The sequence below is a fragment of the Mustela putorius genome, unplaced genomic scaffold, assembly GCF_011764305.1.
Source record: "Mustela putorius furo isolate JIRA1106 unplaced genomic scaffold, ASM1176430v1.1 tig00003834_pilon_pilon_pilon, whole genome shotgun sequence".
Taxonomy (NCBI): Eukaryota; Metazoa; Chordata; class Mammalia; order Carnivora; family Mustelidae; genus Mustela; species Mustela putorius.
Window position 1 is genome coordinate 26,749,002 of NW_025421987.1, and position 26,619 is coordinate 26,775,620.

General features: G+C 39.6%; 1 protein-coding gene across 1 annotated transcript; it reads left to right on the forward strand.

Moving 5' to 3' along the window:
* Window positions 1-96: 96 nt before the first annotated feature.
* LOC101686923 (cell cycle control protein 50C-like) lies at window positions 97-26,619 on the forward strand. Its single transcript, XM_004771927.3, has 8 exons — window positions 97-1,299; window positions 3,017-3,215; window positions 7,037-7,147; window positions 13,814-13,915; window positions 14,976-15,063; window positions 15,481-15,621; window positions 21,245-21,454; window positions 24,097-26,619. The coding sequence occupies exons 2-8, from the start codon at window positions 3,024-3,026 to the stop codon at window positions 24,285-24,287; spliced, it is 1,035 nt and encodes a 344-aa protein (XP_004771984.1). The 5' UTR covers window positions 97-1,299; window positions 3,017-3,023; the 3' UTR covers window positions 24,288-26,619.

Consider the following 26,619-nt stretch of genomic DNA (forward strand, 5'->3'; position numbering starts at 1 on the left):
ACCAGCTGACCTCTCATGTTACTTTGCAGAAGGGAAAGAGCATCTGCGCAACTTTAACCAAGCCACTTTCCTCTCTGAGCCTTGGTTTCAAGAGCTGCAAAATGGGAACCATCCCTCCTAGGATTGTTGAGGCTTCCATATGACAGTACTCGTGGAACAGACTCCTAAACTGAAGCCTGGTACTAGTGTGAAGGGTGCAGTAGTGCTGATAGAAAGAGTTGTGGGTGTATGTGGCACTTGGCAAATATATGGAAGATAACAATATAACTACAACTATCTTAATTGTTTTGTACCTTATTTTAAAATAATCTCAGATTTACAGAAAATGTCTGGTAATACCTGGGAAAGCTACTACACAACATTAGAGAGAAATGAAAGCAAAGACTTAAAAAAAATCACACTCTGAAATTTCTCATGATACCACAATATAACAACTGCTAGTAAGTTGTCATATCCATATCAATCTAGAACTGTGGATCTTCAACCAGGGACAATTTTGCCTCCCTGCGCCCCGCCCCCCACCCAGGAGCCATTTGCTATGTCTGGAGATGTGTTTGATTGTCACAACTCTGAGGATACTGCTAGCATCTAGTGGGGAGTTGGGACTGGCTGTTACTTAGTAGGTAGTATCCTTTGGCCGAGGGTACTGCTCAACATCTTACCATCCTAGGGGACAGCCCCCACAATAACAAACTATCTGGCCCACAATATTAATCAGTAGTGCTGAGGGTAAGGAAACCCAGTTCTAGGAACTTGAAAAACAGAGTATATGAAGTATATCTGTATCCTTGAAGTATATTTATTTAGAAGAGAAATATGTAAATATAAAAGTGCCTGTAAAGTGAGATCTGGCTCTCTTAGGAATGTTACCTCAGAAATGTATTCACTTAATACCTGTGATGGTTAACTTTATATGTCAGCTGGGCACAGGTAGCCCAGACAGTCAAACAAAAATTATTCTGAGTGTTTCTATGAGGGTGTTTTTAGATGAGGTAGACATTTTAAGGGGAGGACTTGAGTAAAGCAGATTGCCCTCCCTCTTGTGGGTGGGCCTCTTCCTGTTAGTTGAAAGCCTAAATAGGACAAAAGGTGGACACTGCTCACCCCCACACACCCTCCACAAACCACCCCCCCCACACAAATAAGAATTCTGATTCCAACTGAAACATTGGCTCTTCCTATTGATAGTCTTCAAACTGGGACCTCGGCTCTTCCTGATTTTACAGCACCTTTTGGCCATTAGACTCAAATCAAGACATCAACTTGGCAGATTTTGGACTTGCCAGCCTCCATAACAACGTGAGCCAATTCCTTCTAATAAAATCTCTTTACGTACCTCCAATTAGTTTTGTCTCTCTGGAGAACCCTGACTAATATACTACATGAAAGTTTCTCCTACTTTGAGATTTGGGTTAGTTTGGTTTTGTTGTTTTATAAAAAGCTTCAGAAATTCTGTTCTTACAGATTTGTTACTGTAATGCCCTTTTGCTAGGTGTTATCTATGTAGTATAATCCCACGCAATGTTGGATCAAATTCCTAGGTGGCAAACGTACCTGATTATTTTGTAGGCCAACCATGCGTATCTAATCTAATCTAATCTTGTAAGCTGTTGCTGCCTTTAAGTTCTTGTCCGTGTTTGTTTAGTAAAACAAATAGATGTGAATTAGAAGTGTTCACTGCCATCTTCTCACAAAGCTGATACCAGCAGCCATACCTGCCACCGTCTCCAAGCCAGATTCAAGTGATATGCTGAAAATTTCCCCCGGCATTTGCTTTTCTCAGTTTTGCAAGTGGAAAGCTTCGAGTCTGAATTGGATTCCATCTAGTATGAGTTTTTGCATTTATTTTGTGTTCTTTTAAACTAGGTACACCTGCCAAAGTTGTTGCCTTCTTTAATATAAAAATAGTCCAAGGGTACCTGGGTGACTCAGCCAGTTAAGCATCTGATTGATTTTGGTTCAGGTCATGATCTCAGGGTTATGATATCAAGCCCAGCATCAGGCTCCTTGCTGGGTGTGGAACCTGCTTAAGATCCTTTCTCTCCCTCTCTTTCTGCCTCCCCTTAAAAAATAAAATGAAATAAAAATAAAAATAATCCAGCATGGCTTCTCTGCCTAATATTAATAAAAAAAGGAAGATTAGGAAGTTGTCTTTTTTTTTAAATCCTAAATTTGTACCTTAAATACATCTTAAAGAAAAGAAATTATTAACAGCCCAATGAAATGTTAAGGGATTTCTGATAAATGAGAAAAACCCCAAACCAAACCAATAATACCATATTGCAATACTGAACTTTTAATTGAGTGTCTATCTTCCTCTTCCTTTCTCTTGCCTCATTTGAGCTACTCTAAAGCACATGCTTGGAAAAAGTTTAGGAGGAGATGTTTTTAATGAACACTTTCTACTGGAGTCTTTCTTATGGATGAAAAAATTGGCAGCTGCTGAGATTAGACATCTGTGTTCCACAATCCCAGTTTGCTTCCCTCTTCCTCATTATCACAAGTAGCAAAGTTAGCTGTAATCTGAGAGCATTCTTCCAACTTAGTTTATATTTATGTTAGAAGCAGCCACATTTGGAAAAAAGCTGATAGCCCTAACTTTTATTTTTTGTATTAATCTCCAAGGCTTTAGGCAAGTTCTCAAAGATAAATCCATGCTTCCCCTTCAGGAAGGGCTTGCCCTGAATTAGTCACCACATCCCAGAAATAGCCCATTATAACTACTTCCCAATGTCACTGGTTGTTGGTCTGTGCAGACCCTGCTGGGGACTGTTCCTCCTGGGCATGGCATTTAGCACACGCTTTTTGAGCCTAAAGTAAAATATACCAATGGCTGATTGAAGAGAGCTGTGTTATATCCTGCTGAATATCAGGTTCTGTTAAGGAATAATTCTGGGAAGTAGATGCAACTAAAAGGAAACTTCATGTAATTCTTCATTTTGTATGAGCATTATGCAGTATCACTATGTGTAATAATGTTTTAAATGCCTGGAAAGTATACCTCAGTCACCTGCAGGGCCAAAATGAAGAGGACATCTGAGGAAAGTCAGTCCCGATTGCCAGACAACTCTGCCCTGAAGCAGCAGCAATTGCCTGCCTACCGGCTACAGCTCACAGCCACTGGAGTCCTCTCTGGCTTTTTTGCAACAGGAGTATTCTGCCTTGGTGTCGGCATCATTCTTATATTGTCTGCAAAGAGTATCAAGGAAATAGAGGTTTGTCCCATCTTACATTGTTAATGTAGATTCTAGGAATTTTCAGTTTGGGGACTATAAATGAGTGGTCAGTTTGAGAACACGGCCCCTCGATAAATGAGACTAGAACATTCCTTTTTCAGTTAACTAGTGCAGATGGTGGCTGCCTGTGTGTTGGCTTTATTCATTCCTACTTCCTCTTAAGTACACTCACTCTCATGCTGGTCTGCTCAGCCAATCATTTACAGGAGCCTGGCAAACCCAGAAGCTTTTTAAGCTGGCTGGAGAACTGACCAAGGATTGTTAGAGGTAGGAGAAGGAGAGGCAGGGTCAAATGACTGCCAGATGCCTGTGAATCATATGGATAAAAAAGTAAAGAGACAAAGAGGTCTTCAATTTTGTCCCACTTTCAAGCATTGTGTCTTTCCCTTTGCACATGAACTCCCTCTGAGATCATTATTTTAATCTAGGAAAGCCAAGAACCCAAATCTTTCTGGCCTCTTAAGGATACTTAGAAATATTAACTAAATTCTGCTGGAGACTGAGAGTTTGCACATGAGTAAGATAAGTAAGAGTTGGTTCCTGCCCTCAGTGAGCTAATGATAGAGTAGTTAAGGCCGTGTGTGGTAAGAGCAAAGAGCTCAGCCATGGCTGCCTTGTTCACCACATCCACAACCCCTTCCTTGCACACTGCCCAGTACATAATGGGCCCAAACTTAGTGGAAGAATGGATCAGGGCAAACAGGGCTTTAAAGAGGAAACCACCATGTCATGTCCCACTCCTCTTACCAAACCACGCTGCTCTAATGCCTTTCCACTTATATTTTCTGCTACCAACTCTCAGCGGTTTATCTCCCCAGGAATTAAATGGCCCTAGGTCCTTCTGAGTCTTCCAGTGTGAGATTTAAATGACCAGGGTCCACCAAATAGCAGATGAAAAATGGCAAGAGAAAATTAAACTGCCTTTTCCACAAACAGCTCATCCCATTTGCTTTTTCTATTTTCTTCTTCACCAACACCTTTCTTTCTGATTTCCCTCCCCCCCTTCCCTTGCTTCTTCCCTTCTAGTTATCCACCCTCACTCACTGTGAAGTGCAGCCTTCATTAAGAGGCAGCCATTGCTAAATGATGTCACCTCGTGCATTTGAAGGGAACCTCACTCCACAGTTCACTAGCCACTCTGCAAACAGCTTTCCACGAATGATTTTTATCATGTTAAGGATATTTTCAAATTGACCTTTTTCCTAGTCACTTAGGATAGGACATGTTGCTTTTATACAAGAAAGCCAGAAACCACTGTGATAGTGAGATCCTCTTTTGCACATGGACGTATTTCATTATACTGGGTGATAAGATGAAGTGCATACCTCAGGCCGGTGTGATCAAGCACAGACCTAGTAGAAGAGTTCTAAGTGGTTTTCCTCTTCTCACTTTGCCTTGGGCTACAAGGATGAAGTGACTTTATTCCAGTTCCCTTTGAGCAAGAATAATTGTTCCTGCCTCTCCAAATTTCTATGAGGAGCAAACAGATTGTGATCTTTCCTGTCATTTTAGAGCTATAGGTTTACAAAGTCATTCACGAGAGTAGATCATAGATATGTTTTCCTCATAAATAAGTATTTATTGATTTTATTATTTTTTCCATCTTTAGTCGCCTATTTCACCCATCCCTCCGCCCTTCTCCCCTCTGGTAACCACCAGTTTCTTAATAGGAGTCTGTTTTTTTGTTTCTTTTTTTTTCCTTTGCACATTTGCTTTGTTCCTTAAATTCCACTTATGAGTGAAATCATATGGTATTTGTCTTTCTCTAACTGACATAGTTCATTTAGTATAATACTCTGTAGCTCCAGGGGTGCCTGAGTGGCTCAGTCAGTTAAGTGTCTGACTCTTGATTTCCACTCACATCATGATCACAGGTGTGTGAAATCAAGCCCTGCATCAGGCTCTGAGCTCAGTAGAGATGCTTGAGATTCTCTGTCCCTCTTCCTCTGTCCCTCCCTCCTCACTCTTTATGAATAAATAAATAAATACATAGAATTTTTAAGAAATACTTTCGAGCTCTATCCACATCATTGCAAATGGCAAGCTGCCATTCTTTTGATGGCTGAGTAATATTCCATTATATTTATATCTCACCTCTTCTTTATCCATGCATCCGTCTATGGACACTTGGGCTGGTTCTGTAGTTTGGCTGCCACATAAAACTTAGAACTAGAAAACACCTTAGAGGGGTGACTGGGTGGCTCAGTCATTAAGCGTCTGCCTTTGGCTGGGGTGGTCATCCCAGGGTCCTGGGATCGAGCCCCACATGGAGCTCCCTGCTATGCGGGAAGCCTGCTTCTTCCTCCTACACCTCCTTCTGCTTGTGTTCCTGCTTTCACTGTCAAATCGGTAGATAAGTAAATAAATAAATAAAATCTAAAAAAAAAAAAAACAACCTTAGGTATCATCTACTCATTGATCACTTGTTCATGAAACACATTTTTTTTCCTCATTCTGCATTAATAGAAATCCAACAGGAATCCATGGAGTAGAATGAATACTACAACAGCAAGCTCACAGATCAATTAATTGCTAGACAGAATGATGCTGATCAATAAAATGTGGGCCCTGAGATTAAATATTTAAATCAAAGTCAAAGATTGACCGAACTGAACCCTAGTTTCCTCAGTCACAGTTTAGTATGGGGTCAGTTATGGTACAGCCCTATTCTTTAAAGCTTTTTAAAATTTAGAATGCAGTTTCACACACAGCACATCAATATTTTCCAAAATAATAGCTCACGCCTTGTTGTGTTTTTAAAGAATGACTTAAAAACACATACATACATACATACATATATAAAATAATAACAAATATAAGGATCTACATACAATTAAGTAGCTTTTTGGCTAATCTTTAATGTAGTGCTAACACTTTGGCTCTTTGGCTTCAAAACTCCCAGTGGTTTGCAAGGATTAAAAAATGCTATCTTTCTTGTTAGTATTCCCTCCCAAAGAATCCTACATCCCATTGGCAGTTTATCAAGGAGAAGGCCACTTCCTTGCTTTTCTGCTCTTCCCCATTCCCATAATCTAATTATTCTTCAGCACAGTGAGGAAAGAGCAGAAGGGGAAGTGCACAGCCTCTGTGAGCCTTCCTTCCTTAAGCTTCTTCCAGCTATATTTTTACATAACTGAGGCTCTTAACCAGAGCTCATGGGATTTGCTCGTTTGGAACACAGCACCCTTTTTTAACAAGTCCACAATACGATTTTAAACAGAATTTAACTTTTAAAAAACACAATATGACAACATTTTAAAATCAGAATTATTCCACATATATCAATAACCCTACATTTTGGAAGCCCTTCTTTTTCTGTGTTTGGTCCTTTTTAATAACTTCCTCTAGATGTTATGTAGAAAAATTCATTAGTATAAATATTTTCCATACAATAGAATGGAAAAACAGTGAAGTGACTTCCCCATAAAGCTGATTAGCCTCAGGCTGTAGACCCAGTTCTTGTGAGTCATTGTCTAATACTTTCCTAATGACACCTCTTTATGATGGAGACACAAGCATACATCTCAACAGTTGCATAAATGTACAATAGAAACACTGAATTCCAGGTCAGTGGCAAAATACTGCCAGGTCTGAAAATGAAAGTCTGTAGAAGGGCCCACTCCTTCCAAGCATCTCTGGAAACACTTTGTGCCCAGCAGTGGAGATTATCCTTCATTCATGTCCCAGAGTCCATGCCCTTGACACAGAGCGTGAAGACATAGGTGGACTCAGGACTTGATTTTTAAAATATGAACTCGTGTAATTTTTAATTAATAATTGTTCTTTTGCCTGCCTGATAGATTAAATACACAAAAATCTGTGGAAATTGTGCAAAACTGCGAGAAGATGCCACTAATTTTGACAAAGAATGCACCTGCTCTATTCCCTTTTACCTTTCAGAGACAATGCAGGTAAGTGAAATTCAAGAGTCTTCAATTAGCTGTACACTGATCTATTCCCATTTCACACTTGGCAGTAAGTTCATGATTTCCACCAAGAGCTTTCCAAAACCGAAAATACAAAAAATGAAACAGAGTGCTGGTGAGGGACCTTACAAAGTGTCGAGTTCATGCACGACTCTCCCCCCAACTTTTTTATTTTGGAATGTTATTCTTCTCCTTTGTTTCTAAGTTTCCAGACTCTTTACCTACCCCACTTCGTAACATAATTCTTAATATCAATCAGATTCTATTCCAAATGTCAACACAAGGGGAGACCATTGAACCTAACCACCCATTTTATAGTGAGAAAATTAATGGGCTGAGAGGTTAAGTGACTTGGACAAGGTTAGTCTCAGGGGTCACACACCTGCTGGGATTCTCCCCCATCCTCCCTTTCCCCACCCCCTCAAGTCATTCTACATTTGCAATTGCCTAATCCCTAAGGCAACTCTTGGCCTGGCTGTGAGGCACTGTGAGAAATGTGAAAGAAGTATTAAAAGAAGTCCCTGCCCTTGGGCTGATTAAAGTCTTATGTTAGTCCAGGTCCTCTGAGAAGCAGTTGCCAAGACAGGATTAGACATGCAAGAGATTTACTGGGGGAACTGCCTGTGAGGGAAAATGGGGAGAGAGCCAGAGGAGGCTGGAAGAGCTGTTAGATCACAGCACAGCTCTGACCCTGTGAAGAAAGGGGAAGCAGAGAAGGAAGGAAGGAAGTTAGGGAGAAAGGTATTGGACTCCAGTGTATTCTTTAGGAACTTTCGGCAAGGCCAACAGAGAATCCCTGACGGAGTCTGCCTCAGTATCCCTGCCACGCTCAGCCATTGAGAGCACCAGGGACAGCATGGCCTTGGTGCAAACGCAGGATGATTTCAGAGCAGTGATAGCTGGGGTCATCCCTCAGTTACTGTCCCTATAGTGGGAGACCCCAGAGGCATCTTTTCAGAGCCTCCACGATTTTACCTGGTAGTCAAGACAACCAAATAAATGAAAAACTGTGTTCCCTTCAACTCCTCAAGATCCTGTCCTGTCCTCTAGACTCCACACCTCTCCCCCCACAGTGTCCTCCTCTCTGACTTGGTCGATCGCCCTCTCTCCCTTTCAGATGACTCTGCCTGGGCTGAATCTAAGTATAGGCAGGCTCTCTCTTGAGCATCCCACTGAGCGTTCCCCTTGAGCTTCCCACCTCAAGACCCTGCTTCCACCTCCGACTCGGCTGGCCCCAAATGAGACTCATCATCATCTCCTGGAAAACCCTCCTTACTTCCCTTGCTGGTAAAGATCCCATCACCGAGACTCCAAACTTTCCTCTTTGACTTTACCCTGCCAACTCCTTTTTCATCTAAGCCTCTGATGGGTGGACACTGTTCTTCAATCCATCTCTGCAACCACCCTGCCCTCTTTGTTTTCTTTGGCATGGCCTCAGTTCGGGCCTCCTGGTCCAGTATCAGAGCTACCTACTTGCCGTTGGCTTCCCCTACGTTAAACCAGCTGTTGTTTGCAACATAAGTTCACCATCCTCTGCGCCCCCCCAAAAAAGCACTCTTTCGGGTTGCTCTTCAACCACCTGAGGGCCAGCTACCTTTTCATAAAAAGAGAGAGGAAGAAGGAGACCTTGTACTCTAGCCAGCAGACCAACTTGCTTTCCCACAATATGACTCTCTCTGTTTCTGCTATTGTTTTGCCTAGAAAGTCTCCCCACTCACTGCCACTTGTTTTAAAACCCTAACATCCCTGGGCATTCCTTGACCCTCCTTTTCACTCCTTTCTCCAGCAACAATTTGCCCACATTCATATCCTGGGAGCAATTTCCATTCTTCCGATGAACTTATTATAATCAGTTGTAGAATGATATCCTGTGGCTTCACTTCCTCTACTTATAGGAACCTCCCTGAGGATAGAGACCATGCTTTACATGTTGCACCACAACTACCTACTCGAAAGTGCATGCGCTACACGCTCAACCTTCCCCACGCCCTTCCTTTACCAGGTCAACTATCCCTGTTCCTATCTGCAGGCTTATCTCCACCTGTCCTGAGATGCCTTCTTTTCTTGCCCTTATAAGGTCTTAAATTAACAGTTCCGTCCTCTCCTATATCATCAGCTTTTCTTTCTACTCAATCATTCCCAGCTTACAGACATATTACTTCAGTTCTCTTCAAACAAACCACTCTTCTGTTCTCCCAATTTCCCTGCCAGCTATTTGTCCATTTCTTATTTCCCATTAGCAGGAAATCTCAAATGAGTTGTCTATCTTGGCAGTAGTTCCTCTCTTCTCACTTTCTCTTAAATCTACTCAGTCAGGTTTCAGCAGTCAGACCTTAGTGCCTTGTCACTCACTGGACACAGGTGATCACTCCCTCATCCTCTTAGCTTTCAAGATACTGTACTGTCTTGGTTTTCCTCCTAGCCCCCGATTGCCTCTTTGGTTCCTTTGCTGTTCTTCCTGTTTACCCCAAACTCCTTACGTTGAGATAGGCAGCACTTTAGTCCTAGTCTTTAGTCTTCTCTCTAACTGTGTTCACTTTTTTTGAAAATGTCATCTACCTCCAGACTTTAGATGCCATCTACTGCCAATATCATTTTATATCTCTAGCTTAAACATCTCTTCCCAATCCATACTTGTATGTCCAGCTGCCTTCCTAATATCATGTGGATATCTAATAGATATCTGAAGCTCAGCATTTCCAAACCTGAATTCCTGGTTTCCACTTCTCCCTTATCCACTGCACCACTCCCTGCCCCTACCAAAAAACCCAGTCCATCCAAAGACTTCTCAATCTCAGTTGGAAACAACTCCATCGTCCTAGGGGCACCTGGGTGGCTCAGTCATTGAGCATCTGCTTTCAGCTCAGGTCGTGATCCTGGGGTCCTGGGATCGAGCCCTGCATCACTGGGCTCCCTGCTTAATGGGAAGCCTGCTTCTCCCTCTCCTGTGGCCCCTGTTTGTGTTCCCTCTCTCTCTCTCTGTCAAATCAGTAAAGAAAATCTTTAAAACAAAACAAAACAACTCCATCCTTCCAGTGCTCAGGCCAACAGTCTAGTAGTCATTGTCATTCCTTTTATTCTTTCACATCCAATCCATCCTGTTGGCTCTACCTTCAAAATATATCCAGGGTCTGTCCACTTCTCTCACTTCGTGCACTACCACCCAGCTCCATGCTATATTCACCTCTCCCTTAGATTTCTGAAATAGCCTCCTAGCAGGTCTCCCTGCTTCTATCCATGTCTCAACATAGCAACCAGAGTGAGTTTTTCTTTTTTAAGATTGATTTATTTATTTGAGAGAGAGAGAAGGGAGAGGCAGAGGGAGAGAGACTCTCAAGCAGATTCTGCACCAAGCACAGAGCCCAACACAGGGCTCAATCTCACGACCCTGAGATCACGACCTGAGCAGAAACCAAGAGTCTGCTGCTCAACCAACTGTGCCACCCAGGCACCCCCAGGGTGAGCTTTTTAAAGTCGAAGTCGTATGTTATTCTTTTACTCAAAAATCCCTGAAGTGGGGGCACCCAGCTGGCTCAGTTGGAAGAGCATGCAACTCCTGATTTCTGGGTCATGGGTTGAAGCCCCACACTGAGAGTAGATTACTAACAAATAAATAAACTTAAAAAAAAAAAAAAAAGAAAGAAACCCCTGCAATGTCTCCTCTTTCCATTCAGTGAAAAAGCTTAAGTCCCTTCAAGGCTTTGCATGATTTGGCTTCTTATTTCCTCTCTGACCTAAACCTTCATTCTATTCCCCCAACCCCACTCCTACCACACTGGAATCCTCACTCATTCAACTAGTCATGTGTTCTCTTGCCTTGCCCCCTGTACCGGATATTCACTTGGCCAACTGCCCTATCTCCTTCAGGGCTTGGTCCAACCTTCACTTCAATAAGGCCTACTGTGGCAATCCTATTTCACACTACAAACTGTCTATTCACCCCACTCTTGTACTACTCCCGATCCTTGTTAACTTGCTGTGATTTCAATTTTTCCATAGTACGTATCACCTTCTAATTTGCCAAATAAATTAATAGTCTATGATATGTATTGTTTATTGTCTATCTCTCATTATCGTGTCCCAAGCACCTGTGACAATGCCTGGCACAGTGTAGGTGCTCAATTAATGTTTGTTGAATGAACATATGAATCTCTGCTTCCTCCACAGTGCATAACACAGTATATTTATGTAGTAGGTGCTCAGAAAATGTTGGAAGAGTAAATGAACAGAGGAAAGATCAAGTGCTAAATTATATGGCTTTATGTTCTAGGAAGCTTTGGTTTTATGTGACCTTTTTCTTATTTCTCTCTTGATCCCAAATGAAAACATGTTGGCATTAGTAATATTCTGAATACATCCAGATTGATTATGGCTAGGGCTAAGCAATTTTGTGAGTAAGTGAGATATAAACTATAAGAGAATTACTGAGTTGTACTAGGATTATAAATAATATCTGCATAAAGTCAGTGAGGGAGGTTTTATGTGTGTGTCCTTATAGGTCAAAATTCTAGTTCTTTATAGGTATGCCCTTTCTTGCCTTCCTCAACTCACCATCCTGAGTTACTGTTAGTGTAGACAGTACCTACACTTGTGGTTAGCACAGCATAATGAATGTCTAGACTTTGTCAAATCACTATGTAGTACACCTGAAGCTAATGTAACATTGTGTATCAACTATACTTCAACTGAAAAAGAAAATTAGTGTTGCCTAATTTTGGCCGGAAAGCACGGGGTGCTAAAAACAATAGAAAACTAATCTCTCACAGTTCTGGAAGTCAAAAGTCTGAAATCAAGGTGTGACAGAGTTGGAGGCTCAGAGTACTTACATTTTTAAAGAAAAAATCCAAAAGATCGAATCTTAAGGGTTTCAGTTTCCATCTGTCTGTGTACTTTGAAACCTTAAAGTCAAATAAATGTTACCAGCTGCTAACCATTCCTTTCAGGCAAAGACTTTCTCATAAAAATCCAGCCAAACTAGTTAGTGCAACCACAGAGCCTTCGGTTCACCAGTTAGCACACAGCACACATGCTAGGCAATGAGTTCACACAAGACTGCCTTAAACTAGGAATCCTGCACAAGAGTGCCACTGAATTTAAAGAGAAGAAACACCATAGAGTGCCTTGTGCCTCTAGGACCAATAAAAAAGATGATGCTCTGGGAGGCCTTGTTAAGCTAAATTTGGGACAAAGAATCACTGAAAAAAAAAGGTTATTAAAACACTTCTGTCCCTGGTGTGGTGTGAGTGTGCTCTGCCTGTTTATTTTGTAATTTATGTGAATGTATCACTTTGGGTAAATGAAATTCTCTTTTTAGCCTCCAAGAAAATGTACGGTAAATTCCACTCTGTGGGTTTCATATTTTCTGTAGTTATGGGTCAGCAGTAGAGGTTCCCTTGTTGGGTGAGGAAATGTAATCAGTCATTCCCGCTATGCCTTCACACCCAGGGTCTCTTGTTTATGATGTTGCAGCCTGCCTCTTTGTCATGACCCAACATCTCTCCTTGTTGGTATTCCAGACACTTTTCTCTTACAAGTGACTAAGTTCTTAAGCCTTTGTTGTTTTCTGTAAATGGTCACACTTACCATGGCCTTTATTTCCAGCCTGCCCTGAGTACCAGCTCACATTTTCCATATTCATCCTCTTACATGTCCTTAGGGGGAGACCAGAAGCCTTTTCAAAGTGCCAGTTTTTCATGGTATACGCGAATCAATTGACCCCAGAGATTATAAAAGAATACATTTGTATTTCTGGCACGGAATATAACGGCTAACATATGGGGAGCACTTAATAAAGGCCTTCATCTTTTTGGATGCAGGCCTTCATTATTTTGGAGGTAGGTCATATATTAATTATAAACAGCCACATTGGGCATTTCCATTTGCATTATATGTGCTGTTTAGTAAGATCTGTATCAAGTCTGCCTGGAGAATGTTGCTATGTCACCGTAAAGGTAAGCATGATGGTAGCCTATGACTAGACAGCCTCATAGGGTAGCATAGATGAAAAGGACCATCTCTCATGGCAACAGGGTGACTTATTGCCAAGGTGAAAATCACCTTTCTTTCAGATCCATGAATTATTCTATTCCCTCTTTTTTTTTTTTGGTCCATAACAAATGGTTCACCATTTCTTGAGCAAGCACTGTGTGCCAGGTACTGTGCTAGATTCTGGGGATAAAAAGACAAAGACCCCAGAGCCAAACTACAAGGAGCAATCTCATGCCTTTCACATGCACCCGGATGGCCCCAACTTCAAATATGTTCAAGGATTTCGTTTGAAATAATTGACTTTGATGCCTACCACAACCCCTGGGCAAAGCATTTTTCCTGGTATTGTTAGAAAATAATGGAATCTGTAGCATCAATTTTATATATTGAGAATACAAAATCTGGGTTTAAGATTTTTTCACGGCGGAAGCACAGCAGCCCTTACAAAAACATTGGAAATAAGTTATTTGGTGATTTTAATAATTCTGTGTAGACAAGGATTTTCCAACACCAATTTTTAAAAAAATAATTTCTTGGGTTTCTGCTTGATATAAAGAAACTTCCAGTTCCTATTCGTTCTTTCTGTGATAATTTTTATTCTAAAAATTGTGTCCATGTTTATTAATATTCCAGTTAATTCTTCTTGCTTTTCTCCTTTTACAGGGTAATGTTTATATGTACTACAAACTGTACGGCTTCTATCAGAATCTCTATCGATATATTCTGTCCAGAAGTAATAGCCAACTGATGGGTACAGACTTAAAGGTTAGGCTTTAGTTAATTTAGTAAATACTTAAAAAAAAACAAAAACAACAAAAACCTGGTGGGTCTTTAAGTCTAAAAGAGGTTATCAGAAAATAAACTAAAAATCTAAAGCTTTATAAAACAGAATGTTCATTTCATTTTTGCATAAAATGAATGGGCTGGGTATTCTATATATCTGCTAATGAGAGGAGTAGTTTCCCTCTTCAGAACAGTAGTACGAATCTTGTCCAGTTAAATGGTTATCCTTTCATGCACCAGCCATTTTGATAGTAACCTTGAGTGTTTGGTCTCAGTCCAGTTCCCTGTATATCTACCATTGTCCTTCCTGTAATTCGGGACTTCACTCCACCCAAGGTTAAGGAAATTAAGGAAATCAAGCTCTACTTGATTGATTAAGAGCCTTTGGTTTAATTAAATACCCTTTCACTCTTAGAAGTATAAATTTTTATTCTTGATAAATGATACTCAGCATGCTAGCAAAAACAAACAAACAACAACAAAAACCCTAGAAGGAAACCTTTTCCATAATGAGATTATTATATGAAAGTGATAATCAGATGATTTTTTTTTGGCCACCACTCTTTTAAAAATCTATTGTGGTAGTTAGGTGGATGGATCCCCTGTGATAAGTCACCTAATATATAGACTCACTACAATTTGTATCATTTTCAGAATATGAATTACACTTCAATAAAAAAAAGATTTAATAATATATTCTGGGTGTAGCCTTAGTGTGATATTTAGCTGAGCCCACAAAGTAAGTTCCTTCCTGCAGATGTATTTGGTATGTTATATATTGTTAATAAGGAAAAAAATATACACAACACACACACACACACACACACACGAACATACACACACACACACACACACATACACACAAAACCTCCAAAACTCAAAAATTTCCTAGTCTACATCAGCCAGAAATCTGGGAAAAACAGGTAGCAGTCCACAATCTTGTTATTAGTGTGGGTTAATTTACATTGCCAGTGTTCTCACTTTTAACATTCTAAGAGAGTTTACCAAAGCATTTCTTTTTACTGTATCATCTTGCTTCCAGGATGTTGGAACCTGTGCTCCATTTAGCAGGTCCCATGATGGGACTCCAATCGCTCCTTGTGGTGCTATTGCCAACAGCATATTCAATGGTAGGTGACTTTTCCTGTCTCCATGGTGTGCCTTTTCATAAGCAGTAATAACCTAAATGTCCAGAAGATCACCTCTGCAACTGAGTAGCATTTCAAAATAAGAAAAAAGAAAAGAAAAGAAATTGTGTATACACTATCCACTGACTTATCGTATTTCATTTGCAAATAACTTCTCCCTTACCAGAGATCTGAAGTAGTTAGGGAACATGAGCTCAATGGAGCTTTAGAGTATTTTCCAATAATTGGGGCCTTGGCAAGAAAGAGAATAGTTTTCTAATTCCAACATCTATTACATGTAGGCATGTTGAGAGTCTGCTAAAACCCTAGTTTACTTTTCAGCTGTGTCTGGTTTTGTACTTTGAAGTGGAGCAAAAATGCTTGCTTGCATCTCTAGCACAGTTTTTAATTTCCTTACAGATACCATTATTCTTTCATACAACCTGAATTCCTCTATACCTATTGAAGTCCCAATGCTAAGAAGTGGAATTACATGGTGGACAGATAAGTATGTCAAATTTCAGAATCCAAGATCCAAAAATCTTTCTATCGCATTTGCAGGTAAGACCCATATATTAGCTAAATCTTCTTTTCTCAAGTTTTTATGTGTGAGGAAATGTTTAAGATACCTCCTTCTTTACTTTTTTTGCTGACTTCCCCTTTGCTCTGACTTCCCCTCCCTGTGGACATCTCCATCACGTACCTATCAGAAACATGAAATGATGGGTGCCCTGGTTCCTTTCAGTTGACATTAGGAAAAAAGCAATGTTTTAAGAAAATTGTTGCTTTATTTGTAATTAGGGTGACCATGTAATTTGTTGTCTAAGCTCGTGCACTTTTGAGAGTGAAAAGGGAGCACTAGAAAAACTAAAGTTAAATATTTATTTTAAATTTGAATTTATTAATCAGTAAATTGACATTACCATATTGATGAACCTATACAATAATTCCATTACAAACTACTTTATTTATTTATTTATTTATTTATTTATTTATTTTTAAAGATTTTTATTTATTTATTTGACAGATAGAGATCACAAGTAGGCAGAGAGGCAGGCAGAGAGAGAGGAGGAAGCAGGCTCCCCACTGAGCAGAGAGCCTGATGCAGGGCTCAATCCCTGGGATCATGACCTCAGCTGAAGGCAGAGGCTTTAACCCACTGAGCCACCCAGGTGCCCTTACAAACTACTTTAAAAGGCAACTATTTCAAAAATTAAAATAACATATCTGTGTATACTAAGCCAACTAAAAAAATGACTTTATTATTAAAACATTAAAAGATAACCTAAGCAGAATTACTATTCTGGATATACAGTCACATAATTTTAATCAGTTTCTTGGCCATATTTGTCTTCATTACATGCCCCTGTATTTTTCTAATGAGTTTATTCTTTTTATTATTTTTTAAAATTTATTAAAATATTTTTAATTATTTTACAGAATTATCTGCAGTCTTTTTTGAAGTTAAACTTTATGGTTGGGGCGCCTGGGTGGCTCAGTGGGTTAAGCCGCTGCCTTCGGCTCAGGTCGTGATCTCGGGGTCGAGGGATCGAGTCCCGCGTCCGGCTCTCTGCTTGGCAGGGGGCCTGCTTCCCTTCCTCTCTCTCTGCCTGCCTCTCTGCCTACCTGTGATCTCTGTCTGTCAAATAAATAAATAAAATCTTTAAAAAAAAAAAAACTTTATGGTTAATCAATTTGATACTGTTGGCCCTTTTAATTGATTCTTCTCTTTTAACTCTAATTATTTTCTTAACTGAGAAGGTAGCTATAGGTGCTGAGGTACCTATTATGCTCATAGCCAATTTTACTAAATGGAGGATATTTTCATTTTCATTTTTTTATATTGAAATATGCTAGTATTATAACCTAAATATTTTCATAGGCACTGTCTTTTTACCTCACATTTTTTTCTATCTCTTATCTTTCTAAGTGTGTTCCTAAATTTAGATGCTATAAAATCTTAATATCGTTTCATTCTGGTAGAGAAAAATTTTTGACAATTTTATTTATTTATTTGAGAGAGACTGAGCGAGAGAAAGAGAGAGAGCATGAGCAAGGGTGAGGGGAAGACGAAGAGGGAGAAGAAGACTCCCAACTGAGCAGGGACCCTGATGTGGGACTCAATCCCAGGACTCTAGGAGCTGAGCCGAAGGCAGGCACTTAACCAAATGAGCCACCCAGGCACCCTAAAGAAAAAATTTAATCCAGTTAAAAATAGGAGCTCCATGAAAAGAGCTTTTACCTGAATTGAAACATTGTGAAGTATGATTGTAGAATTAAAAATTAAATTGGTCCACATTTTGAACTCTCATTATATAACATGTTCAGTTATTCCATTGTTTTCATGGGGGTAAATTTTAATATCTTCTTGTTTGCAAAACTGTCTTTCAATAATTACAATTCACTAAATCAAAAACTAAGTTTTTTGGCATTCCATATTTTGGATACTTCATTTAAAATCTTTAAATTACTTTGACTAAAATTCAACCCAAAGTTAGAGGCTCATTTACCAAAAAAATTTAGGATAATTATAGGACACATCATTTCATATACAAACTAGTTCTTCAAAGGCTCAAGCATTTCTGGTTGATGATGCGTAGCAAAGATGGACCACATATACTACCATCCTGAAGTGTTTCTTTTAATTATCATCCATCTTATTGTAAAAATTTTACAGTTCAGTTTCTCTGTGAATATACAAAAATATTTAATTTGCACAACCTCAGCTCTTCTTTTAATTAGTAAAATACTGTAGCTTGTTTGGATATAGTGACACATTATGTATCTACCACAACCAAGTTAAAGTACATTGATCTGTACATTTCTCGATTTATCAAGAACATTATCTTTATTCTGATGTTGTGCTCCACCAAATTTGTGTTTATGCTGTCACCGCAAAACCAAAAACTTACACTTGATTTTTCATTTTTTAGCTGAATTTATAGCAATATTTATTATGTTAGAATTTTTAATCTTTCAAGACTGAGTATCAAAAAGCTTTGCTATGATTGCATGAAAAGTCACACCAAAAAAATCAAACAATTATTATAATTAACTGATTTTTCTATTTTGAAGCATTTGAAGACACTGATGTGAAAGTGGACTCATTTATTTGTGTACAAATTTCTTTTTATACGAAAGAACAAATGGAGGCAACACATTAAAGCTTTCCTTTGTTTAGCCCCCACCAAAAAAAAAAAAAAAACTAAAGGGAAGCTCAGTTGATCTAAATGAAAAGTCATGCTCACATAATGACAAAGAAATGGACCTTCTGTAGCTACCTGAGGCAAAGCATTGTCGGATATACTTCTAAAAATAACCACAAACCTCTGAAGTAGATGTTGATGTTTTTCAGGAGACTCATGTCTTTTAATTTTCAGTTGGTCATTGACATCACAATGGTTCCTTTGTGTGGTAATTGTCAACCAGCACTGCAAGTTTCACATTTATCAACTTTCTCAAGAAACTGTACTTAATTTTACATTAAACATACATGCTTTATTTTTTAGCTCTTTACAGCTAAAAGGACTTCCTAGCAAATAAAAACTGATACCAAACAATAAAATAGTTATACATTTGTACCCTATAATAAGTGATAAAACCACAGTTGCAACAGGGTTCAAATGTACACCCAGCAAGACATTCAGCATCTATCTCCCACACTATGTCATGTGTGTATAACATAACCTATAATTTCCCACTGATCCCACTGAGTTGTAGGCTGGCAGCTTCGTGTGTCTCATTGGTCAACACAGAGGCCATGACCTAACTAGCTGGAGTGTCAAGCAGCTGGGAGGCGTCACAGGAATATACTATGTTTTGATTGAAAGGATCTCTGGTTATCTTTCATTAATCACATGTTAAAGTAAGCATTCCATTCACTGCACATGGGTATTTCGCACACTATTAGCTAAGACAATGGCTGGAAGGTGGAAGGATGAAATTATATGTACATTATTTGTTTGGGATAAATGCTAAGTCAGGTGGGATAACAGACAAAAGACATATGCTGGACTATCTTAGACAACTGGCACGTATGATCACTGTATCTATAATTGAATCCCTAGTTTTTGAAAGGAACTTGGCAAAATTCTCTTATTTTGTCTTGCCACATAACCTTGGCCTGCAACACAAAGAGTCTTTGGTGTTCTCTCATCTCCTGCTCCACTTCGTTTTTACCTTTACTGTAAAAGTTACCACATTATCCTGTAATTATCTATTTGAATACTTGTCATCCCTCTTCAGCCTGTGAATTCCTTGAGGAAATTAGGAAGTTTTTTATCTCTGGTGCTTGATACATAGTGACCAATCCAGAAATGCTTGTTGTTGAATAAATGGATAAATACGAATGACCCAACTTGGAAAAGGAAGCAAGTTGGTGCCTCTTAGATCACACTTCTCATACTCTCTGGAAATGGGATGAACTGGGATCAGGGGTTGGTAAGGAAAAGCAGGCTTAAAGTTACATTTTTAACAAGCTCCCCGGGTGATGAAGGTCAGTTTCTTATAGGACATATTACCTTGGGACATGAGCTCATGACAGGGTGAGGTCCACGGTGGAGGTACCAGAGGCAATTTCAGTTTTCATCAAAATTCTTCTAGCAACAATGATTGAAATTTTGGGAAGGGCCAAAATAGTTGAGCTCCACAATATTTGCAGAGGAAGTTTCTTCAGCAAAGGAATTTTTTCCAGAGGAAGTTTTAAGTGTACAAACATACTTAAGCAGATTAGTAGAACCAAACTGAGCACTTGGTTTTACAAGTCCCGTGCTTAGAAAACAGGACAGGTTTCTTTTAAAAGAAAACAGTTTAGTCAATCGAGTTGAGAAAGAGTGGTTTCCTCTTTTGCATTTGGATTCTGCAATTACTAGAACCAATTTTCTAGAATGAAAAAGTTCATTAAGCAATTTTCTCTTATTGACTAATTCTTTAAAATTCAATATGGATTTTATTATCTTCTGTCACTCTTTCCTTTAGCAAGCATTTGTTGAATGCCTGCTCTGTGCCAGGCACTAGACTAAATGCCAGTGAAAAAAGGACACTATAGTGAGGAGCATGCTGTATAGTGGAAGAGACAGACAAGCCCACCATGCTAAAGTGGGAAGTATGAGAAGGAGAGTAAACTCAATAGACTCATTTCCTGGCACTGGCCTTCCATCCTGTGCTTCCAACAGTCCTACAACACCCAAATCTACTAGGCCTCCTGGCTTTAGAACAGGCTTGTAATTGGGACACCTGGGTGGTTCAGTGGGTTAAGCCACTGCCTTTGGCTCAGGTCATGCTCACAGGGTCCTGGGATCGAGCCCCACGTTGGGCTTTCTGCTTGGCAGGGAGCCTGTTTCCCCCTCAGTATCTGCCTGCCTCTCTGCCTACTTGTGATCTCCTTCTCTCTGTCAAATAAATAAATAAAATCTTTGGGAAAAAAAAACAGGCTCGTAACATCTTTGTTCTCTGCCTTCTCTTTATCAGTTCATCCTCTTTACTTCCAGCTTTGAGCTCTAAGCACTTTGCAGCAGAAAATATCTATTTAACAGAGTCTTCATGCACATACATGATTATTTCCTTAGAATAAATTTCTAGAAGTAGAATTTCTAGGCCAAAACATATGCAAAATATATTGAAATTTCTGATGCATATTCCTAGATTGCCAGTGATGTTTTCAGTCTGCACATTATCTGCTCTGAGCAAGAGTTCCTCGTTCCGCTGCATCATCAGTTGTTGTCATTTGTTTTCTTCACCTGTTACCCAAGCTTTAGATGAAATGATCACATCTTGTTTTAATTTCCTGTCTTTAAATTGCTAGTGAAGCTAAAGAAAATGACGACAGTCCCTGTGATGCTATCCCTGAATATAACCACGATTATCCTTTTGGTCTATTTTTTCAGTGCTTTATATGCATTTAATGTAGTTGAACAAATAATAGACATATAATTTGATATTCTGTTCTATTGTAACCCTATGACAAATCATCACTATTTCCCCTACATTTCCTTAGAGTTTTTATAGTCCACTATTTTTTAAAGTTTGCATACTTAGGTAGCTTATACATACACACTTTTTTTAAAGTCTTAATTATTACTTCTCTTTTCTCAAGAAAGCAAAACTATTTCATCCTCTCTATTCTAAGGAAAACTGAAGGGTGTAGATGATTTCTGTCAAACATGTCAGTGATTTCTTCCCACAGGGACCACAAAGCCTCCATCCTGGGCGAAGCCTGTCTATGAACTAGATCAAGAGGATCCAGAAAACAATGGCTTCCTCAATGATGACTTCATTGTGTGGATGCGGGCAGCCGCCTTTCCCACTTTCAAAAAACTGTACCGTCGACTCAATCGCATACAGTACTTTACTGAAGGCTTGCCTGCTGGTAACTATAGTTTTAACATTACATATAGTATCCTTTTATACCACTCTTCTTCCTGAAGATCAAGAAAAATCAGCATTGGTCTAGGTACTAGTTGTTGAATTATTTTGTTTTGTACTTTTCGATTCTACAATCTAATCTGTGTATACAAAGAAGAAATATATAGTTCTCTAATTGGTAGTGCTGTCACTTGTCACCATAGAACTGTTAGTCTCCACTTTATATATAATCAAATATGTACTTTTAAAAGAAATTTTTTTTAGGAATAACAGTTAATAGCACTATCAGGTAAGTAGGGATAGGTAAATAAGGAAGGACTATTTCTATTCCCCCAAAAGATTAAATACAGTGGACCTAGAGACGTGTAACAGAGAGGGATGGGATAAGGTAGAAGACCAGGGAAATGAGAGAGAGTGATTTGGTAAGCAGTAAATTTAGAATATATGCTAAAAATAATGAAAATTGAGAGACACTGTAGAACCTTTTAATCTAAACAAAAGTATAGACCAAAGGAGCCCTGGACTCAAGATGCAGGTGCAGTCCATCCATCCCACGTGATGTGTGCTCTAAGTTCTGCTCTGAAAACACTGTGTTCTTCTGTCTTTGATACCGAGCCAGCTGGTAGGAGTCAGTGCCTTGGTTAAGGACATAAGGTCCAAGTTAGGAGACACAGGCTTTAATGTGGGATTCTGAATGTTTTCACTTAATTCAAAAGTACAAATGTAACTCTTGACTTAAAGACAAAAAGATTTAACTTCAAAATGAGAGCCAAACATTATCTTTAAAAAAAATTATATATTTATACACAATCTCAGGGCCACTGAGTAGGAGTTGTTCATGGGACTCCCAGCAGGCCAGAGGATCTTACCACAAAACTGTCTACCGCCTTAGTAGTTTCTTTACATCTCGGGGAGCTTGAATGAGAAATCGTTTAGAAGAAGTGAATGACTATATGAGCTCTAGTTCCCCACTCCACGTTTTTTTTTTTCCTATCCTAGAGTGTGGGACATCTCCATTCTGACCAGGTGGGGACAGGGAGGTGGAGGGTGTGGGGAGACATTCCTCAGTCAGAGATGCACCACTGATGTGATACCCTCTCTGCTTCTCAGCTTGTTGCCTCCTTTTTGTTCACTGATGAGTATGGTTTGCCTTCAGTTCCTTCATTTTCATTTCTCCCTAAATAAAAATGAACGCCACAGACCTGTTTCTCTTATGCAGCCTTATACATACAGATCTAAGAGTAAACCATAGAATATTACCTTTTTAATAGGATTTCAGCAAGCCACCGCCCCCCAATTTGAGATTGAAAGGTGCTTGACAGTGGTCTCCCAAATTAGACCTTCTGATCCCAACTTTGTCTATGATTCCCGTATCAGTAAAGCAGGTAGAGTTGCCGTCACAAAACAGGAAGAAAGAAGCCCATCGTTTACTGCTGTCCTCACCATGCATGCCCAGGGGTTTTGAGTTGAGGGAAACATAAGGGACTCCATATTCCAAACAGAGGAGACACTGTTTCTTCTCTGGAGTCAAGCTCTTCTTGAGTGACTTCATTCACAGTCCTATTTTAATGCTGATGACTCTTGAGTCTAAATCTTGCAGGCAGAACCTGGACCCTGAGCTTCAGCCCTACACTTGCACCTCCCAAGCAGAGCCCTGGTGTGAGTAGTACCCAGCCTGCCTCACGGCCTTGCTGCCACGCAAGCAGAAGGACTAAATCATAGCTGCAGCAGACACCTATGCCACTCCTAAGGGGAAAAAGATGTTCTGTGTCTGAGAAAAAGACCTTCTTAATGGAACTGAAAGAAGAGAAAACACACAGCTGGGTCAAGGTGGCATGCAGGGACCTGGTGACAGTGAGGGATTTTGATGGAAAAGAACGAGAGAGAGAACTTGTTTCCTAACCAGTTTCCTTGTGCCTTTAAATCGCATGTTGCCAAGTGATTTGAGGCCTTTTAAGAGCTTTGCTGGGAAATGCTGCAGTTCTGTGCCGTTGCTATGAGAAGCCTTTATTTGTTTATTAGTTTGGTTTACAAAAGGCACCAGATGTTTAAAAACCTCAGGCCACATGCATAATCAAAATGACATCATTAAAATGCTAACGATAGCAAACCCACTTCAAACATATTCTCCCCAGCAATGAGGGATGTTTGCCTTTTCAAAACCCAAATGAATGCACCACCTTTAGCTTTCCCACCAAAAATGTTTTGCCATCTATCTCATTATTTTTATTCTTCACTAATTTTGAAGAATTTTCTACAAGGTAGGAATTCAAACTTTAGTTATGAAGGACTACCCTGGGTCTCCTGATTCACAAACAAAAATTTAGGTTTGCTGTAAAGCACATCTGTATTCTTTTCATTTCCTTGGGTCTGCCAAAGGAAATTAAATATATTTGTCCATTTTTTTAGTTGTCTGTAAGTCAGTCTGATCTATTTGTGTCAGAATCTCTTTTATAGATTACAACTATGTAGAGAGAAAGCTTGTTTTTGCTTAATTTCATTCCAGGAAGATACAACATTGGTAAAGATTAGACAACATGAAGTTCAATATTCAACCATTTTTTAAACCTACAAACACAACAATTTTATATGGTTCAGCCTAATATATTTAGGATATACAGTGGTAGAGCTGAGAAGTGTTGAAATAATCCTTAACAGGTCTTCTTGTCTTAGATTTTCCAGTAACCAGGTTTAGAGGAGAAAAATCAGTTGTTCTTTCCACCTTGACATGGAGTGGAGGCAGTAACCTTTTCTTAGGTCTTGCCTACACAGTGACAGGAGCAGTGACATGGTTGGCCTTCTTTTCCATGATGGCAATTCACTTGATGCTGAAAGACAGGAAAATGTTCTTCACCCAGCAATAAAGTCAAGTTTTAAGAAGAAAAGCAGAAAACAAAGAAATGGACAGTGAAGTAACTAACAGAGCCAAAGATTTGTGACTAGGCTCAAAATGACTGAGATATTTCATTAGGGGGAACTGGATTGACCGACCAAGTACAATCCCAGATAGGTAAATAATGAGAGATTCACAGTGAAGAAGAGGAGGAAGACAGGGAGGAAGAGGAGGAGGAAGAGGAAAAGGCATAGTTATGTATAGTAAAATGTCCTTAGAATGGAGAAGATAAATCATCCTTGAGTTCTAAACCAAGTCTCGGGTATTTATTTAAAGGCTATGTACCTGGAGGTAGGTGAATGCCTAGGAGAGAGTGCCATCATTAAGCCTGGGGTCCTCAAAATTAGATGAATCCTTTAACCTCAATCAGGCTCAGACCGTGAGTCTTCATTGCCTGGTTGAAATTATAGACTTTTTAACAATTGTTGAACATCGAATTGAGCCATCAGGATGATTTTTGAAAACTGATTTATTCAGTTTCTATGGTTTCAAAGTTAAGTTTTCTTTGCTAAGAATATACCAAGCAAAGATTGTGGAGTGTCTGGAACACGCACAATACAGCAATTCACCAAAAAGAAAGGCCAGAGGTTTCCCTGAAGTTATTCATGTAGCCAAGAGGGAAGCACTGAAAGTTACTGATTCTCTCAAAAGTTGTATTCATCATTTAAGGGCACAAAACAAGTCTCAAACTTATATTGGGATGACATATTCTGGAATGCAAATGATGACATGTATTTATAATACTTGAATCACATGTGTTGAGGGAGCTTTTCAGGGTCCATCTTAAGATGTTTGAATTCCTGGGATGCCTGGGTGGTTCAGTCGGTTAAGCATCTGCCTTCAGCTCAGGTCATGATCCCAGAAGTCCAGGGATAGAGTCCTGCACTGGGTTCCTTGCTCAGCAGGAAGTCTGCTTGTCTCACTACCCCACACCCTGGTCTTGTGCAATGCTCCCTCTCTCTCTCTCACACACACACACTCTCTCTCTCTGTCTCTCTGGCAAATAACTAAATCTTTATTTAAAAAAAAGTTCAAATTCCTGATAAAGGTAACTTAAAGGAAACTGAACAAAGTACTTGGTAAAGCTGCCAGGCGAAGAGTCCCCACAGATTTGTGTACATAGATCTGAATACTGTCCTTTAAAAATCATTTAATATTTCTTTTTTAAGATGGAAGAATCTTTATGATGTCTCTAGAAGAATTTTCATTTTTTAAAGAAAAATACAGTACAAACATGTATTTGTCTCTTTAGCAGCCAAGAAAGCATTTCTTTGTTGCAACTTTCTGCATTCACTGAATACTTGAGTACTTTTCCAAAAAGACCAAATTTCAAATCCCAATGCTGAAATCTCAGAATCACCCTCCCCCCACATCTAACCTTTCATCTGTAACCAGTGACCTCTGGTATCAAGGTGTGGTGGGCCAAATAATGTCTTACCTCCCACCCCAAAGATAGCCACAGCCCAATCCCAGAACCAGTGAATGTTACCTTAGATGTCAAAAGAGACTTTGCATTAAACTAAGAGACTTTAATTAAACTAAGAGTATTGTGTGGGAAGATTATCCTGGGTTACCTGGGTGGGCCCAATGTAATTGTGTGGATACTTATAAGAGAAGCAGGAGATCAGAAGAGTAACAGGGATGTGGCAGTGGAAACAAGAGTTTGGAGTGATACAAGGAAGGCATTGTGATCCAAAGAACATAAGCAGCCTCTAGAAGCTGAGAAAAGCAAGAGACCTCCTCCCCTGAAGCCTCCAGAAGTACGGCTGATATCTTGATTTGAGACTTCTGACCCCCAGAACTGTAGGAGAATAAATTTATGTTGTTTTAAGCATTGAGTGTGTGGTAATTTATTACGGCAGTCATAGAAAACTAATATACAAGGGGTTGGCACTGTTCTTGTCTCCTGGGCGATTGTTTCTCAAGTTTAGGTGAACTCTCCAGGGCAGACAGCTAAGAAAGAACAGAGCTCACACCTGGACCAGGCTGGACTCTCACCTTCTCAGTTATGGGGCTGATTGGAGAAAGGCATGAACACGTTTGCTGCATCTCAAGTTTGTTTATCAGCATAGAGAATGCTGTATTTGTCAAGGTTTTCCAGAGAAACAGAACTGTGTGTGTGCATGCGCACAAGTGGAAAGACAGTCTGCTGGAGAAACCAGGAAGAGTCAGTGTTGCAAATGAATCCTGAAGTCTGTGCTGGAGAACTCCCTTTTGCTCAAGAGAGGTTAGCCACCTTTTTCTATCTTCAGGCTTTCAGTTGATTGGATGAAACCACTCTCATTATAGAGGGCAGTCTGCTT